At 47.5% G+C, this 19,169-nt stretch overlaps 1 protein-coding gene across 1 annotated transcript; it reads left to right on the top strand.

Annotated features, from left to right (window-relative positions):
* The first annotated feature begins 3,089 nt into the window (after positions 1-3,089).
* On the top strand, positions 3,090-18,965 carry LOC142582898 (major facilitator superfamily domain-containing protein 6-like). The gene is made up of 4 exons (XM_075693008.1): positions 3,090-3,867; positions 7,036-8,385; positions 11,291-11,470; positions 17,137-18,965. The coding sequence occupies exons 1-4, from the start codon at positions 3,807-3,809 to the stop codon at positions 17,232-17,234; spliced, it is 1,689 nt and encodes a 562-aa protein (XP_075549123.1). The 5' UTR covers positions 3,090-3,806; the 3' UTR covers positions 17,235-18,965.
* The last annotated feature ends 204 nt before the right edge of the window (positions 18,966-19,169 follow it).

Genomic DNA, 19,169 nt, shown 5'->3' with positions numbered 1-19,169 from the left:
GACTTAGAATGTATTAATACTTGGTGTTCCACTTGGAAGATGAATTTGAATTTAAAAAAGTGTGTTCATGTATCTTTTACAAGAAAGAAGAAACGGATTGTAAATCTTTACCAGATAAATAATACCCTGATAAAAAACGAACCTATATACAAGTATCTAGGTGTGACGCTATCATCCGACTGCTCATGGTCTGCTCATGTGGATGACGTCATTGTAAAAGCTGGTAGGGCACTCAATTTTATTCAGAGGAACTTGAAATGTTCACAGCCGAACCTGAAGAAAACTGCTTACCTAACATGTGTTAGACCAATCTTGGAATACGCCTGTGCCGTCTGGGACCCCGCGCAAAAGAACTTGATTGATAAGCTGGAAAGAATTCAAAACCGAGCTGCTAGGTTCGTCCTGGGGCGGTATGGGCGCAGAGAAAGTTGTACTAAAATGAAACTTGAATTGAATTGGGAACTGCTTTCTTCTAGACGGAAAAAGTTGAGACTGAAGTTTTTATACCTCATATTTAATAATAAGGCTGGAATTAGTAGTAAAAGCTACTTGAAAGAACCACATTATATTTCTAGGCGTAATGACCATTCACTTAAAATCCGCTAATACCGTGCCAGGACGTACTTGTTTGCGGATTCCTTTTTTGTCAGAACTATTGTGGAGTGGAATCAGCTGTGTGAAGAGCAAGTGTGCTGTACGAATGAAGATTTGTTTTTTTCCCTGCTGTAACCCCCCTGCTATAACGCCTTCGGGCAATGCGGGGTAATTCTTGAATAAAGAATAAATAAAGAAGTACTCCAGCACAACCGCCTTTCGAGAAGAACGATGCCGCCGCCGCAACCCTCCCTCACCAGAGTTGAAGCCACGGCCTGGAGGCATTTCCAGACCAACACCTATCCTCATCTCACACTCCTCCATGCCATGTGCACTACCCTTTATCACCCCGTTGTCTTTTCTGTACAAAGCGAGCTACCCTATACCATACCATACGGGTCTGACATAAAATCACTAATAACTCCTCCAACCGAACCACAACGCACGAGTGGTGGGAGATAGTGCTGACCAGCTCGGCATTCGAGGATCAGCTAAAGCTGGTCGACAGATCCGTAAGTGCTGCCACCGCCGCTGGGGCCTTGTACCGAAGGCTCTACCCATAACGGGGATCCACGCCTCTCCGTGCCCCATCAAAATGAAGTTATCTCAATCTCTCTTTCTTTCCCTGTAGGCAGATTCCTGTCCCGCCTTATTATGGGCCTCTACAGAAAAATATGATTACTACATGCCCGATGGTGGAGTTGGTGCAGGATCCTAACCGCAGCGGCAGCCCAGTAGCTACGGCGCAGAGATGCTGAACTCGAGGTCATTGGTTCGACCCGACCGCAAGACAACTTTTCTATGTAAATGAGGGGTGGGGGCTACCTTTACTAGTACAAACGTAAAAAATGCCCACCGTTCGCCATAACGAAGGGTAAACCAGCAAAAGAGAAATGAAATCAGGTGTATCTCACAGGTACGCCTGTGAGATGCACCCCTCCTTTACTTGACAAACAAGGAACAACATCAAATGTAATCGCGCGGGAAAGAAACGCAGGAAGGACACTGCCAAAAACAAGTAAACAAGCGAAAGTGTAAAATAAAGGTTTTTACGACCAGTTTTTGAATTAGTTCTGGAAAGAGTATAGAGAATTATATATTTGCGGAACAATCAAACTTATTTTCCGTCCCTCGTTTACTGCTCTACCAAGTGCCAGAGCCGACTCCTATTGTTATTCAAGAAGTTGTGTAACAAAGCGTAGCCGCCAGTCCCGTACTACCCTGTAGAGCACAGGACGCTGCGCTTCTAGATGTACTGCGCCGCCGCGGAAGATTAGAAAAACAACCACATAAGTACAGCAGAGAAGTGCCGACATTGGGCGGCTCGACCGACAACTGTAGAAACGTCATTCAAAACACACGGAATCATTCTCCACTTCCTTTCTTGTAAAAAAAAAAATTATCCATAAATATTTTCACAAACAACGGGTAAATTTGATAAATTTTGCTTTTTCTTCCTGTTTGGCGGTCGCCTCGGCTCTCTATCGCTTAATTTCTCAGCTCCTTGCTACTCTCGTTTCCATTTGCCAATATTGCACGAAAAGTGCTGCACCAATCGGATAAAACCAGACGAGGTAACGGGCAACGTTGGTAACGAGTAGCATTCATATAGCTTATGGGTTTAACGGTTATTGCAGGGTTTGATGGTAGACGCTGTTTCGCATTATTTTATTTTCCGCCTTATCTAACCCATATCACAGGTATATGGTTCCGAGGATCTGTCAGCCTCGCGGCGAGCCGTCACTCGAGGAAATAATGAAGCAAAAGGAGAAGTTAAAAGCAACTGGCGTTTTCTCCGGCCGCATACAGGCCAGCTCACTACGAACTAAATCCCTTACCTGGTCCCTGGATCAGTCTAAATAAAGAAGGTTGAACTAATGAAGCAACAGCGATGCGCGTGACCGTTGCACTAGATGGTGAAAACTGAACGCATCTAATCGCGCGGGCACCGAATCGATCAGGAAACTGGCCTTCACACCCTAGGAGATGCCGATAACTACCGCCATCCGAAAAGGAATTATAAAGGCAGCAAAATGTTAACCGCCGAATAGCTGTCAAGTCACAAGATTGCTTTGGCGGCGCTTTAGGAACGTGTGTGTGAGGAGCGGTGGCGGGGCGGGAGGGAGGGCTCTGGACCCCTCCTGGGTACGTGCCTGCCTTCTTGACCCCCCCCCCCCCATCGTAAAAATGGCACCACTACCACTTTTTTTCGCTTCACGAACTCCAAAATAATCCATCGCCGTGGGTTGACAGGGCAAAGCGCACGCCCCACAAATGCGTTCAATGCACAAGCTCTCGGCCGAGACGCTAGGCCGCGTCTGCGTTTGCACGTAGCTGGCAGGAGGTGCGGGTTCGTTGCTACGGACGCGCTTACGACAGTAACGGCAGGATGTTGTGCTGTTGCTGCTCGGGAACTTCCGCGACTGCGCAAGTGCGCCGCCGTCAGCTGTTCGGCACGCGCGAGAGAAAAAAAGGAAAGCATGCGAAGCGCGACGCGTTCCTCTCGGTAAACGAGCCCGATGGTACCGGTGCGCTCGGACGGCACTCAACGCGGCGGGAGCTCGCCTGGCAACGAAGGATCTTTCTTCGGGCACGCAAGCAGAGGGCGAAAGAGAGAAGACCCCGTGTCTCGCAAAAGAAATAACTCGGAGAGCGCGAACAGCAAAAGACGAAGAGAGCACGAAGCATGCCCAGGCGGCGGCGGTCTTGACAGATAACGGAACTCACTCGGGGAGGAGAAGCTATAACAGCGGCAGAAGCAGCATCAGCAGCCTGTGCACCAAGGAGGTAGGCCAAACGATAAGCTTAACGGCACCACCAAGATGCCCAAAAGTACCAGAGGAGATGGTACAGCTCGAAGTAAGCCAGAAAAGGACGACTGAATCCGACTGAACTATACGTTTCGACAACTGCTTCTATGCGTCTCGAATTTTTTTTTCCCTCTGGTATGGAGCGTCAGCCGGACTCTTCGACCTGTGACGGCCGTTTCACCTGGGCTTCACAACCCCGTGGTTCGTGGCAACCTTTAACAACGAACAAGGTGATTGCGCAATGCTCCTTTGCGAAGATCAGAACGTGAAATGACTGCACCTTGGAGTACGTCGTGAGAAAATAAGAAAAAACGAAACAGAGAAGTTACTGCGGTCAAGGAGCGCAGCCAACAGACAGAAACGCAAGACTCGCGAGCAGCGAAAGCCACGAAGTTTCGCACTATGGCAAATATTAACCTGAGGGAGTTGCCAATGAAGGCGCACTACTTCTTTTACTACGGCGGTAAGTGACCCGGCAGTTGCTTCTAGTGTGTTCGCTTTAACCGCTTCGCTACAGGCATTGTAGTACGTATCTCTATTGTCAAGGCAGTAGTGCTTCGCACGCACATGTTGAGACCTCGTTCGCATTGTTTGTCCAATACATTCGAAAGAATATCGGTTCCTTCTTTTCTTTCTTTATTTCTTGCCACGCATTCTATCTTAAATGAGTGACTCAGCACTTAAGTGCAGGCTTACTCGACACATCTGTGCAGATGTTGAGCTTCACGTAAATTCGAACGGGAATATGGTTAACAATACGAGTTAGATTACAGAGCGTGAGATGAGGTGCGAATTACATCATTTATGGAATACAAGCTCCAGAAAGCAACGACTAAAGAAAACATTCACTGCAAAGCGAAAGTTGTGTGACACTTTACCAAGAAGGAGTTTGGTGGCTTGAGCCAGCACTCTGCTTAAAATGGGACGCTCACATTATCATTATTCGGTCACTTCCTTGTCACAACCGTCACCCACACAAGCACCTCGACCTCAAAAGCACAATGTGCTCTTGAACCTTGAACATGTGCAGGCCTGTATGCAACGTAGTATACGTCGCTAGATGTCATGAAATGCTCGAAAGGGTCGCTCAATTCTTGGTGTTCTATTTATTGGCCCCTTACCTCACACTGCTTCTTTTGTGCTACAAGCTGGCCGTTCTCGACAACTACTAGACGGCGTGAAACGACAACAACATGAGGCACGTGGCTCCGCATCAGACGGAAATACAAATGAAAAGCGCAGTTGTAAACAAGGTCGCGACGAGTCATGTACCAGACAGCAGCCCCTATTTGCAACGCGTGCGCCTGCTGTGAAACAAAATTCTGTTACGCGCAATTGGTGTCACATGTGTCGTTAGTTGCTTACGTTAAGTTGTTCGATTAATAAATGATGATTTGATGTGAAGTCGATTCGGCAATAAATCACTTTTGGAAACGTTCTTGAACAGTCAGCATTACAAAAAAAATTATGCAGGTCCCACGCGTTGTGGGAATCGATGTAAGCGAAGCTTCCCGTGCTGGATACTTCGATTGACGATAATTAGCAGTGATGTTGACGGCCAAAGCTTAATTTCTTCAACGTTTAGGCTAACACGAGAGTGCTGGGTTGATGTTAAACGTTACGTTGCGTGCACCACTGCTGCTTGTCTGCGTAGTACAAAGAACACACAGGGAGAGATGTTTGCTTGCGGCGTTGTTGTGCGCCACATTTTATAACCTCTGAGAGGGTTGAGCGTTGTCATTGCCTGACATGGCACATCGCATTGTGGCAGAAACATTAAACTTGAATTAGATTATGGGGCTGGTACGTGCCAAAACCCCACTCGGATCATGAGGCACGCCGTAATGGGGGACTGCGGATTAATTTTGACAACGTGATGTTCTTTAACGCGCCCCAAAATCTAAGTGCACGTGCGTTTTCAATTTCGCCCCCGTCAAAATGCGGCTGCCGTGATTGGGGTCAAATTCACGACCTCTAGAAATGCCACAGCTGCAAAGCTAACGCGGTAGGCACAGAAGTGCTGATTTGACGGTCGACTGCTTCCGTAGTGTCTCCTGGACCCTGCAATGCGCTTTAATTAATGCGGCTCTGCTTCTGCGCGCCCTGCGTAAGTTGCCCGCTTGACATACTTGCACGGCGTTTATTTTTCAGAAACAGCAGCAACGTACTGTACCGTACGTTGAACTTGAGTTTATCCTGTTTCCCCGCAACCGCTGTCGTATAGTAGTGGGGTTTCCTTGCCTTCTCAGGTCACCTCCCCTCCTCTCTTGTATGGGAACAGCCGCTTATCCTCCCTCTTTTTCTTTTCCTCTCTACAGTTCTATCTGCGTCTCCTCCCCAATCAAGAATCTTTCTCTCCTCCGGACCGTCACCACCGTTCGGACTCGCACGTTAGTAGAAAGGGAAGCGTTGCAGTTTCTGCAATGCTTCTGAGGGGAGTCACTGATAATTACAGCTGTGAAGCGGCTAAAGTGGCGACGGCCAGGGAACTCCAAAGGGCATTGTGCACATTCAACGCGGTGGGGTGAAAACGATTCTCTCCCGTCACTTTTCCTCTCTTACTCGCGCTTGTCATCTATGTACACGCTCTGAACCACACCCCGACGCGGTGCAGTAGTGGCCACAGCAGCCGACAGCAGCAGCAGCAATCGGAAAGTCGAAGGAAGAGGCAAAGAAAGCTTCGCTTTAAAAACCTACGCTTCACAGTTTCTCTGATTAACCCATCTTCCTCGGAGCGGGTCTGCTGCATTAATAACCTGATAGTTCGGGCGAGTTGGTGGTCGTAATTATAATCTTCGTTTACCATATTGTCCTGTGTTCTTTGGCTCTACAAGGAAATGCGAATCCGCTAATGTCTCACGCGTGCGGGCGATGTTCAAGTTTGACTGCAGGACGAAGGGAAAATTTTCTCTTAGAATAAACTATTCCGGTACCCAGCATACTTTGTGCAGATAATGGTGGAAGCCTTAAACAGCGTGTGTTTAAATATAATATGAACTCTAATCAGAGCAGTTCAAGGCCCGGTATACATGTATACAGGGTGTCCCAACTATCATGCATCAAGAGTTAAAGATATGCAAAAGCCACGTAGCTGGACAGAACTAAGGTAATGTTGTTTGCCGTCGCTTAAAGACACTCAGATAAGTTTTGAATTCCACCTAATTACATAATTAGTCTTAATATATTAATGAACTTCTCAAATATTATACTTAGATTAAAGTGTAAATAAGAAAAACGTTTAGCAATACGAAAAACTCCCGGTGCAGTTCTCTGTAGCTCAATACGTGCTACATTATATTGCTTTTTTTTTCGATCGTCAAAGGCGCCCACGAACACAAGCAAAATTGCCATGCGACTGGCCGCTCGAGGCACTTTCCAGAGGCACATGTCCAGAGCTCCCATACTGTCCGGTCTGAGCTTTGTCAACATTCACTCGGCTTTACCCACTTTTTTGCATTATCTGCATTCCCCACAGAAAAGCATTTTGTTGATAAATGTGAAGCTCAGTATGAGAACAACGGTGACGAGAGGTCGCATAGTGTAAATTACAAGCGCAGCTTCCATGTTATGAAATCCGCTCAAATACGAGCGGACCTTGTTTGATCACCACGCTCTTTTCTGCATTACGCAGCCCTTTCTGGCTTCCTGCCCTTTATCGGCGTCCTGATCAAGGACCGCGGAGTGTCTGCCGTCGAAGTGGGCCTTATCTACACCGTGGCACCCTTCTTCTCGGCGGCTTCAAAACCCATCTTCGGCGCTATCGTCGACCACTCGAAGCAGATCAAGGTCGTCATCCTCTCCTTCCTTCTCTGCGTCTTGACAACGTTCGCTGCGATAAACTTCCTACCGGCCGTCGCTGAAAGGGTGACAGAAGGCGAAGGTTCCACTCACAACCTGTCAATATCTGTCACACCCGAGGACATTACGACTAGATCTCGTGTAATATACCTGCCCGAGCTAAACTTGACATGGCCAGCTCTACTAGACCTCTCTTGTAACTTGACCTGCGTCCATGAAGGTAATCATTCTGTAAACAGCGTGCAGTCCCAAAGCGTACGAGTGCACGGAAACGTCAGCGAAACAAACATAACGTTAAGCTTCCCTCCCAGAGAACTTGAAAATGTCTCCGGAGCATGTACCATTTTTTGTCCTTTGACGGACCACGGTCCGCAACCTGCGTCAGGGTCTGTCCTCGCGACAGCGGTGTTCTGGCTATACTGCATCTTCGTGACGGTCAACTACGCGGCCATCGGCTGCGCGAACTCTCTGACGGACACCGGCTGCTTCGAGCTCTTGGAAAGCGAGGGCGTTGACTCTAAAAGTCGATTCGGCTTACACAGGCTGTGGGGTACAGTGGGATGGGGCATATTCGCCGCCGGAAGCGGATACCTCATCGATGGCCTGAAGGGGATCGGCGGCGCGTCGTCGCCGACAGACTATTCGGCAGGCTTCTACTTGGCTGCCGCGCTGATGTTAGTTGATGCCGTGTGCGTGTGCATCTGCGACATCAGGAAAAGCAAGAGCACCGAAAACATTGCCAAGGATGTGTCCCGGCTTGTCTACAAGGACAGCCGGGTGTGGTTTCTCCTCCTGGACGCCACTATCGGCGGAGTGTTTGTGGGCATCGTGTGGCAGTACCACTTCTGGTACCTGGACAACCTCGGTGCCTCCTCGGCACTGATGGGTGCGTCTGTGGCAGTGCGGAGCTTCGCCGAACTTCCGGTATTTGTGTGCGCAGGTTGGGCCATTGGCAAGACGGGACACGTTCTCATTCTGCGCGCCGCTCTTGTCTCGATGGCGGTCTCCTTCGCACTGTACTCAATTATCATTAACCCTTGGGTGACCCTTTTCGTGGAGCTACTGCTCGGGCTGGCGCTGGGAGCCTTCTTCACGGCAATTCCTTCTTACGCCGAAGAAGTGGCGCCCCCAGGAACCGAGGCCACAACCATGGGACTCGTAATGGGCTTCTTCGAAGGCATCGGTAAGAGGGGCTGTGAGAAAGTCACAGCTGACCAGGCGGCTTGCTGGGTTTCAAAGTTAATTTTTTAACCATTCTTAATATGAGCAAGTACGACACAGTTACTCTCCTTCCGAGCCTATCCTTAAGTGGCCTGTGTTCTTCCTCATTCCGACGATAATCTCAAATTAAGTTCAAAATGCAAAGCAACTTGGTGAGGAAGCAGGGTTTGGATACGGTCTAGTTGGTATTTCATTGCAAAGGCGAGGAAGCCTGTAATAACACGGTATACTATTTCAATAAAACGGCTGAACTGTATCATTTGTGAAGACAGCATATATGCGGTCATCTGAAAAAAAGAAACCTTCCGAAGCAGCGCTCGGCGTTCTGCTCAACATGGCAACAATCAGGGAGTGTTCTTCTATTCATCCTTCTTTTTTTTCCTGTGGAGGGGTGCAAGCGGAGGGATGTAAGGGCAAGATTAATTTTCTAAAGACCTGTCGGATCCATAGGATCAAAGCTATGCCTCAAATGTTCCAGTCGGCGTACTTACTACATGAAGCGCCAGAAACACGCGCCCGCACGCGTAGCAACCTTGCTGAAAGGATTTTGACCTCGCTTTCGAGGCAACGCTAAATTGAAAACTTTTAAAAATGAAGAGACAGAAAGAAATGGGAAAATGGTACGCTCTAGCAAAATCATCAAAGCACTGTTACCGCACGTACGCATCCTCAGTTGTTCATGACCAACATACTAGGTCAGGTTCATGTCCCATACTAAACACCGGTTTTAGTTCGCCGTGATGCTCGCTCCAAACTGCCTTTCAGGCATGCATCAAATTAATGTTCAAGCCGGAACCTGCTTCTGGTGCCTTGTCAAAAATAGGCAAGATATCTGTGCAGTAAAGCCGAAGGTGATGGAACAATTCGCGCATCAATGGATTTATCTTGACTCAGACGAATAAAATCTAAAAGCAGTGTGTAAATCTATACATAGGACTGCTGCTTAGGGGTCAGGTCATCGACACCGTGGAGCCAAAATTTGAATGGCATTGGGGAGACGGTATCTTTCGCAAGACGTCTTTCTTGTTCTTTGTTTCCTAAGCTTCAGGCTATCATCATTGCATTCTCTCAGAGTGTTTCTGTCGAGCGCAGGTGAGTAGTACACTTAACATCGTGTTGCGATAGAAGGCAAGCCATTTGGAGACAAAGCATGTACACGTTATGACAAAAAAAGAAAGGCCAACCGGCGGTTGCCAGCAGTGGCCTGCTAGCCTTTAAGTGATTTCTTCTTTCTGTGGTGTACACCTCCACACCCTGATTCTTGTAGCTTGTAGTGGAATACGTTCACACGGATGGTCACAAGCTGAGCAAACGTGCTCTATCGCAAAGTATGACAAATGTCGCAAATTTAGTTAAATATGGGACAAGGATTTGATGTCACCTAATGCAGTAGTTAGAACGTATTGCTCTTTAATTAAGTGCACAGACACCACACAAACGCACTCAAATCTTTCAAAGCCTGTACTCAATCAGCTTACGGTATTTATTCCGCTCACGTGATTTCAATGGGCTAAGGTAACAAGGACATTTGCTGGGATATTGAAGAGTTAATTATTTATTCGGGAGGTTATACGAGCATTTACCGAAACCTTCTTCGTAGTGGGTAGTTGATAATGTCTCTTGTCCGCACTCCTACGTGTTCAACATAGACACTCTGGTTTGGACCCGCAGTTTGTGCAATGAGCTGTATCACCTCATATCCATCGTTTGAAAAATTGTCAGTCACTTTAGCATACGCCAAAGAGGGTGAAGGCGAAATCCTGTGCGCTCTAGAGACATTCATTAAATTGCTTGACATCCTCATTTGAATGCGTTCTTACTTCTTATTACTTGCTTTTTCCTAGCAAAGGTCGGGAGATCGAGTGCCTTAAATGACGCTACCTTAATGAACTGCGTCTTAACTACTCGCCCTAATTAACACCGAAAGTCATGTGTTCGACTCCAACCAAAGGTCGAAGGTGCGACTCCCACCAAGGGTCGCGGGTTCGAGTGCCTTAACTCTATCATGATTACCTGTGCCTGAATTCTCCTTAATACGAAAAGTTAGTGGGTTCGACTCCCATCGAACGTCGTCGGTTCGGGTGCCTGAATTAACTCTCTGTTAATTAACCTTAATTTTTTTTTTGCATGATGTGCGGCATCGGAACCAGCTGTGGAAGACGACGACGACGAACGGGAGAGCAGTGGCAAGAGCGCGTGTCTGCGCGACGCGAGCTCAAATGACTCTCTGTATCGCGCGCCGTGTTTTCAAGGCCACCGTCTGATGAGGCATTTAAGGCTTTCGTCTTAAAAAGTACTGGACGAGCTGATTTGTCAGGAAATATACTGCACGACTATACATATAAGTGGTAGAAGGAAAAATACAACGTAAAAGCTATCAACTGGCGCTTTCGACGAACACATGTTCTTTTTTTTTTAAATCTCAGTGATCCATTGCTACGTTTGTGTGAACGTGACGTGAAGTCGGAGCTAGTCGGCTCGTTGGTTCGCAATTCGGTCGCTGAACTTAATCACTAGCGGGTAGGGTCGAGGGAGAGGCTTGGATTAGGCCACGTGAAGGGGTTGACTACTGGTTCGTTCGACCTGTCTGGCAAAATACAAATAAACGCAGTCGGTTCGCCTTGAGTCAGCTCTATTTCTGAATGAACTCTCTCCCGTCGACTTCATGTTAACGAGGCAGCGTTTCCATCGGTTTTTCGCCGTACCATAATCCCTGTAACATGTCCTCCGAGATCTGGCAGCGCGCGTTGTCTTGCAGCTCGATCTCGAAGGGCATGCCTGTTTTGTCGAGCTGCAATCTCGCTTGAAAGCCGCTTGAAAATAAAGCATTTCCTCTTTCCTTCCCTCCCTTGGCGACGCATGGGCAGGAACTGCGCTAGGCGGCATGGTGGGTGGTGCTGGCTTCGAGTGGTTGGGCGGTGCTTCCACCTTCCAGCTGGTGGCGGTGGCCGGCTTCACCTGGTGCGTGCTGGCATACGCTCTGGACGCTTCGCTCGCCTACCTCGCCGGAGCAGGCAAGCGCGGCCGCTCAGCGACAGCCAAGAGAAGTGAGTTGACCCCCTCCTACCAACATGCTTGGCGGTGCGACCGCAGTACCTACAAAAATATGATTGACATGAGAGAAACAAGCTTCAATGATATGCTGGAGATGTTAGCCTGGCTGTTCGCCTGACATGCTACTCCAGGTCCTGGGTGTTGATTATGACATATGCAGTGATAAACACTTAACAACACATACAGTCACTCACACACACACACATATGATACACTATAGAGATCATTACTAAGTTTCGTTAAGGCTCATAGCTCGCAAGAACGTCAGCAGCGCTTTCTTGGCGCACAACGCACAGGTGCTGATTTGCCATGGGCCGAGAATGTGCTGTATAGTACCAAGCATGAGTCCCGTTGAAGGTGCAGTGACGCCTTCAGAGACTCTACCCCTCTCTGACGCGTAGCGGCAGCAGTCGCACAAAGCATGTTGCAAATATTCAGGGACTCTACATATAGAGCACGTTGGCGAGTCCCTGAGTTGAATCTTATATCTGAAGTAGTTTATGTAGGCCAGGTTGAGTCTTATGCGGTGAAATGCTTGGTCTTGCCTGTTGAGGCGTCGCGGCATGTAAAAGTCGCACGATGAATGCATTTTGTATAGGAGTCCGCACTGGTAGCTGGCTTTGTACAGAGGGATTGCTGGAGAAGCCAAGCGTGCACAGATGCGAGTGTCACCGCGCCTTCTTTCGAGAAAGGTATCTGGACCATTTCTCTCGAAGTGTCGTGTCCAGCTTTAGCAGCATGGTCAGCCTGGACGTTGTCTTGTATTCCGCAGTGGGCTGGTAACCACTGCAGCACAATGCTGTGGCGCAGTTCACAGGCTTTATTGCATAGGCGTCTGATGTCCATTACGAGTTGTTCCTGCATGCGTGGCGACCTTATGGACTGCAGGGCCGCCCTCGAGTCAGTGAAGATAACCCAAGACTCAGCTTTCTGTTCGGTTATTTAAATCAAAGCGGCGTCGCTGTTCAGTGGCTGTCGCTGAAGCGTTGTGATGACAGTGGCAGAGATGGTAATACTCGCAGGCGGAATCCACACACCAAGGGCAGGTGATGTAGACGTAACGGAGCCATCAGTGTAAATATGACGGTGAGCCTTGTAACTGGCGTTGCTCTAGAGCAAAATATGTCAGCGCTGGACCAGGAATATTTCTCTTGCTCTTGAACTCAGGCACGAAAGTGACGATGGACCGCGAAGGAATTTTCCATAGTGGTTTCGTCGGCATATAAGGGCTTTGATAATTCAGCGGGAGCAAGCTTCGCACCATAGGACCGCTGTGTGAAGCAAGTGGATAACCCGGCACTCTGGCGGAAAAGTGCATGTGTACTCGAAGAAACTCGTGTTGCAGAAGCACTGGAGCCAAAAGCCGTCTGCTTTCTGCAAGGGCTCCACGCTTGGTGTGCTTTCCGGTAGGCCGTGGCACGCACTCGGGACTTTTGCTTGCGCAAATGTGAGTGCTTTTACGTTGATTTGAGAAATGCCCTGTAGCACAGGAAGGCTGTATCGTAGGAGGCCTTCACAGAGAGCCGTACACATGCGTAGCAGAGAATTTACGGAGCAGCCACCAGTGTTGCTTCATAGCATACGGAAGATGCTTGTGTATGGCCCAATTTTTACGGCGAAGCTGCTAAGGGCTAGTTCCCCCAGGATCGTGTCCGTGTGTAGACACAAAATGCCCAAGATAGTGCAGTGCCAGGCCGACCTGCGACGGAGGTGAAGCAGGCGTTAAGCACTCCCCATACGTGGGCGGATCCCGAAGATGGTAAGAGTAGTAAGATCTTGATGAGGGCTAGTTGGTTCATACTTAGAACTGATGTGAAAAAGCGCGAAAAAGACGAGGACACAAGGAAACAAATACCACAGACAAGCGCTTGTCTGTGGTATTTGTTTTCTTGTGTCCTCGTCTTTTTCGCGCTGTTTCACCTCAGTTCCGAAGATGGTGCAACACCGGGCTGACCCGCGGCGGAGGTGCAATTCGCCATTAAGGGGTCCGCATACACAGCTTCGTTGGTCATGCTTCTTCACAGAGTGGAAGCTAGGGCTCTGAGTTTTTCTCTTAATATTCGAATATGGGGCGTCCACGTGATGTCTCGCGCTACACGTTAAAGGTTGCACGCTCTCCTATTCGGTACGTGTCAGGTCGCAAGTTTCTGGGTGTGACAATCGACAGACTGATTGAGAGGACATATATGTTAAGGACTCTTGAAAAATTAGGCCGATATTTAAGATATACGGTCTCCCGTTCGCCCGCCTCAGAGACTCAGCCACTATGGTTGCCTTTGTCGAGCACGAAATTGGGACTTCGATTCCTGGGGCGCTATAACGTAAAGCTATTCCAAACCGTTTCTATTCCATTTCTGCAATTAGCCTTCCACGACTGCTCCAACATTTTTCGAGCTGCCCCCACTTTGCATGTCGGTCACGTGACGCCACAAAAACCGCGAGAACTCCCCATTTGGTATGATGCGTGCACGCTATGCATGATTAGATGAAACAAAATAAAAATAATCACATCTGATTCCCCATATTTGCTCCTATTACCCCTGTGCTGCTCGTCAAATGTCCTCGGGCTGCGCCCACTTCATCTTTCTGTCACGCGAAGTCACAAAACCGCGAGAACTCACAACGTCAAAGTGTCGGGTACACACATTAATATGCATAACAAAAGTTAATCACTCTTTTTTTTTTTTCGAAATAGCCGGAAACTTCCCCGTTCCAAAAGGAATTGAAGATGTCTGCCCAGCACTGTCTACTATGCGGGGAGAACGGATTTATTTGCGTATAATAAAAAGTTTTACGTGTTAGTATAATGTTTTCGAACCTTTTCGGCACGTGTATACGTGCCGAAAAGGTCGCTTTGCCAACTCTTCTTCCCTGAGGATCCGTTTTAGCGGCATTTTAACCTTCCGTTGCACACCGCCGCGATATCAGCCCCGCGACCGCAACCTAAGGAATGGGAAGCGGGCCAATCCCAGATGCCGCCCTCCTCATCCGGTTGTCTACTTTCGCTGCGCGACCTCGGCCCCACCAAAACGCTCTCCACATCTGCGTACTCATCGCCTATTGTCAGCCAATTAGATCAGAAAAAAAACCCGTCAATTAGGTCGAAGCAAACAAAAGTGACCTGCTATAAGCGAGGAGAGCATTTGACAGGTTGGTTCAAATAAGACTGCGGGTTCTTGCGCCGGCAGTTACGTAAATTTGACGACGGAAGATTGGAATAAAAAACATATTGGGATAGCTTTACGTTATAAGGCCACGGCTGCCTGACCACGGCTGCCTGTCACGCTTTGATAGCGATCTAAATAAAAGAAATACGCCCCCATTCCACCCCGTGAAAGTGGATGTACAGTGAAGCTGTTGCCGACGTTAGGCGACGTACGTCACGCGCACGTGTGCGAAAGTACAGCATGCATCCTCATATGTAATATTCTTTAGGCCCTCCGCCAAACGAAAGTCCATTATTGAACTGAATGAACGTTTAAATGTAAACTGCGTAAGAAAAATGCGTTAAGCACGACTTACACACAAGCTGCAGACATGATATAGCTTCAGATTGTTATTCGATTATGTGAGCAAACATAAAGTTGTTCGCGGAAACTGAAAGACAGGGCCCTTTTTCAGTTGCCGTTTGAGGTCTGTCCGAGTGGCCATGGCCGCGGCCGCTAGGCGGTGGTACCGTTAGCACAGCATAATCTCATGGGTGGCGGCAATGGAAGAGAAACCTAGCATGAGTAACTACTTGAGAGGAAAAAATGAAATCAGGAAAGAAACAATTTATGATAACTCAAAGGGAAGCTCATTACTTTTCGAAGCAAGATCAGGATGCCTTAAAACACGCACCTATAAAGCGAGATATAAGAAGGAAGAAGAAGCATGTGCTTGCTGCGGTAAAGCTAGGGAAACTACGGAGCATGTTTTATTGGAATGTGAAGACGTCTGCCCAGCGGTCGATTCACTGGCCTCCTTGAAGCCCTTGGTTTCAGCGAGAGCAGGGAGAAAGCAAACATGGCCAGAATAGAGATTAGTAAGAGGCGATTGGAAGATTGGTGGAAGTAAGAAACAACAGAAAACGGAGAAGTACAAAAACAAAGTTCACAATAGGGGGTCAGAAAATTTGGTTGTGGTAATTCAACGTGGTTTGTTTTTTTACTTTCTTTCTTTAACCTAGGTAGGACATTAAGTAGTATAATAGCAAGAGCATGCTGACGCGACCCACCGCCCCGTTCCAAACGGGACACTCACAACATCCATCCATCCATCCATCCATCCAGCCATCAATACATACATACATACATACATACATACATACATACATACATACATACATACATACATACACACATACATACATACATACATACATACATACATACATACATACATACATACATACATACATACATACATACATACATACATACATCCTCATTCTTGTAGGTCCTCCGCCTAGCGTAAGTGCGTTATTGAAATAACTGAATTTCTCAAATTAAAAAGCATCAGAAAATTCGTACAGTACGACTTACACACAGCCTGCAAATATTATAGCATCACACTGTAATTCCAGTATACGAGGAGGCGCAAACTCAAACACAAGGCCTTTCAGCTACTGTCTGTATTTTTGTGAGCACCGCGCATGCATGCGAACACGAGAAATCGCGACCAACTAGAGGATATAAGAGCTTCACTGTTATATATATATATATATATATATATATATATATATATATATATATATATATATATATATATATATATATATGGTTTTACGTGCCGAAAACACGACCTGATTATGAGGAAGGCCGTAGTGAGGGCTCCTGATTAATTTTGACCCCCTGTAGTTCTTTAACGTGCGCCTGAATCTAAGTATACACGAGCTTTTATGCGTTTCGGCCTCATGGAAACGCGGCCGCCGCGCGACCTTGATCGAACTTGCGAACTTGAGCCCAGCAGCGCAACGTGAATGCCACTGGGCTATGGCAGCGAGTTCTTGTTTATAAGTATATGCTGTTAATTGCTTCTCGGCCTTAGTGGATTGATTGATTGATTGATTGATTGATTGATTGATTGATTGATTGATTGATTGATTGATTGATTGATTGATTGATTGATTGATTGATTGATTGATTGATTGATTGATGTCACCGTCTTAGAGCTATAGCTTCGCTGTAAGGGATGTTATCCACTGTCGATAGGGCTTGACATCAACTGTGACCGCTCGCGGTTCTTAGCACTTGGCCCTCACGACATGGCAGTTTTCGCACGGGAACTCCGGGTTCCTGAAGCAGCGGCTGCAGCAGGCAATCGAACCCGCGACCTTCGCCTAGCTGCAGACCACCATGACAACTAAGTTAAAGCCAGCGGATGTGATGTTTGTTTGTTTGCTGCGCGGACATCTACAGTTACCACATTCAGTCGTTTTGCAGTTATTACAGCTTTCGCTCTGTTCCTCGTACGTGTTCCTGTACAGCCGTCCTGTTATTATGATGAAACGTGGTTAATTAACAGAGCATGGCGGCCTAGTGCAACGAAGCCGCAGCGGAACCGGAGAAACTTCAGCAGATATGCCAACCAACGTGCATGCTCTCAGGCTCTATAGTGGATGTTCACGCTTTGAAACCGCAACGTCTTTCTCTTTCTCTCTTTATTCTTTTTCTCGCAGGAGTTGCCGCCCCTTCGATGGAAGTTGGTTCCAGCAGCAGTGTTTTATCAGCGGAAAAGAGAACGTATGCCTACACTTCCGTCCAAACAAACGTGTGACACTGACGCCAAATGCTCGGAGTGATCGGCGATCATTTTTGCAAAGGGCGATAATATGCCTCCTGCACAAAAACAAAGAACCGTAGTGTTCCCATGTGGTCCACGAACAGCGACGTGTGCGATGGCACAGGCACAGACTGCATTGTCCATATTCTTGACCAATGGTTAGAGCCAGACAAGCGCAATGCGTCACCCCCCTTCATCATGACCCCGTAGGACAACATCCCTGTGACACTTTTGCAGGTCTACAGGACTGCTGGATTTTTTTACACAGCTATAACAACAACTATGAATAAACGAGGCACAGTTTTGGAAGCAAATTGCAGAAACTCGCGAACTTTGTGCACTTGGGTGACATGCCATGTCATGCCCTGCGAATCTCAAATTCAATCAAGATTCCTTCATTCACACTGAACCGTGCGCCACTGGGTGGGCTGTATATTGGATGGACATAGTGTCACTTTCAGCTCAATTAAGGAGCTCGGCCCTGCTTGCTCCATTTGTATGTGCCTTCAGGCCAGACCATGGTACGATGTAACAGCATCTTCACAGGTGGCGATCCCACAGTTGTCTATAAAAAAAGTACGAGACGCGAGCTGCAAGCTCTGCAAGCACGAACACGCAGACATGGCACACATCATATGGAAATGCACAGAGATCAGATCAATATATGTAGAGGACAACATAGAACCGGACCTTCTCGAGGAGCGATGGCTAAGCGCTCTGACTAGCTCGGAACTACACGACCAACTATGGGCTATCCAGCGGGCCCAGGCAGCGGTGGAAAGGCTATGCCTCACCGCACATAATGCCCGGGTGGCCTGAGCCCGGGCTGGCAACCTCGCAGGTACTTTTCCCATTAAAGTTTTTCCCGTCCGAGATAAAAAGCAACCTGCATCTAATGCCGACAAATATGTTGATGTGGGAGGGGGGGAATCAACATCAACTGTATAGGCGCAGACTGTCCTAATCCGTACGCAAAGGACAACCTTGAAAGGGAGCAATGCTTTGCCACCTTGTTCGTCAGGCCAGGTGCAGGAAATGCCGGCAACCCGATAAAAAGCTTATCTCAAGCGTAATTAACGTGAGCCTTGCCCCGGTAATATTTATTTTCACCTTTATTATAGACAGCAGCATAAAAATAGATAAGCGTACCAGCTAGGTGTTCCGCTTCTGTGCACAGCAGAGGAACATAACTCGCTGGCTAGCATTTCTCTCATGCATGCGCCAACCATAAGCAGCCTAAGACGAGGTCTGGTTGTAATCGATCTGTGCAGAGCACGATAACTTATCTAGTTCTGTAGGCAGCAGTAGTACCTGCTTCGTCACTTGACTCAACATTCACGTCGGAGAAGTTGTGATCATTTTTTATCCCGCTTAACATCTTCTGTGTCCTTTCTTAATCCATTTTTGCTCCTATTTTGTTTCCTTTCATTTAAAAGTGATCACATAATGAAATATTTCTCTTTAATGTGTTCTTAATCGCAAAGATTGTTTTTCTCCACATGCTGGGTCTCCAGAAACCGCACTAGATTCTAAATGACAAAAAAGAAAAGAGTCTTTGAGTGCCGGTCACGTGATAACGTTATCACACGGCAAGCGGGGACGCGCAACTGATGTGACGAATACAAAGCAAAAGCACGTCTGTCATTCATTTGCAGTGTCTGCTCATGTCTACGAAAATGAAATGTTTTTACTTAAATAAATGTACGATTTGGTTTTCTTCGTGTTGACAGGTTTTTCTCTACGGGCTTTACCCGCGGTGTGTTACCATAAAGGCGCTGTCTCAGTGACAAGTGCTGCGAATTTCTGCAAGACGAATCCCTTCTCTCAATTTAGTCATGAAACCAGCAGAAAAAATATACTACCCGTGCTACTGTATACAGTATACTACTGTGTAGCACCGCTCTGATTTTTGCCGCGTCCGCAAATTGG

This window comes from Dermacentor variabilis, chromosome 5 (assembly GCF_050947875.1).
Source record: "Dermacentor variabilis isolate Ectoservices chromosome 5, ASM5094787v1, whole genome shotgun sequence".
In the NCBI taxonomy this organism is placed as follows: Eukaryota; Metazoa; Arthropoda; class Arachnida; order Ixodida; family Ixodidae; genus Dermacentor; species Dermacentor variabilis.
The sequence above is the reverse complement of the archived record's forward strand: the minus strand, read 5'-3'. Positions and strand labels throughout refer to the sequence as shown.

What these genes read in the sequence shown, in the direction of transcription:
- LOC142582898 (XM_075693008.1), top strand. Translation starts at nt 3,807, where the DNA reads ATGGCAAATATTAACCTGAGGGAGTTGCCAATGAAGGCGCACTACTTC. An exon ending in CTACTTCTTTTACTACGGCG is followed by an intron (nt 3,868 to 7,035) that starts GTAAGTGACCCG and finishes TGCATTACGCAG; the next exon opens with CCCTTTCTGGCTTCCTGCCC. An exon ending in CTCAGCGACAGCCAAGAGAA is followed by an intron (nt 11,471 to 17,136) that starts GTGAGTTGACCC and finishes TTTTTCTCGCAG; the next exon opens with GAGTTGCCGCCCCTTCGATG.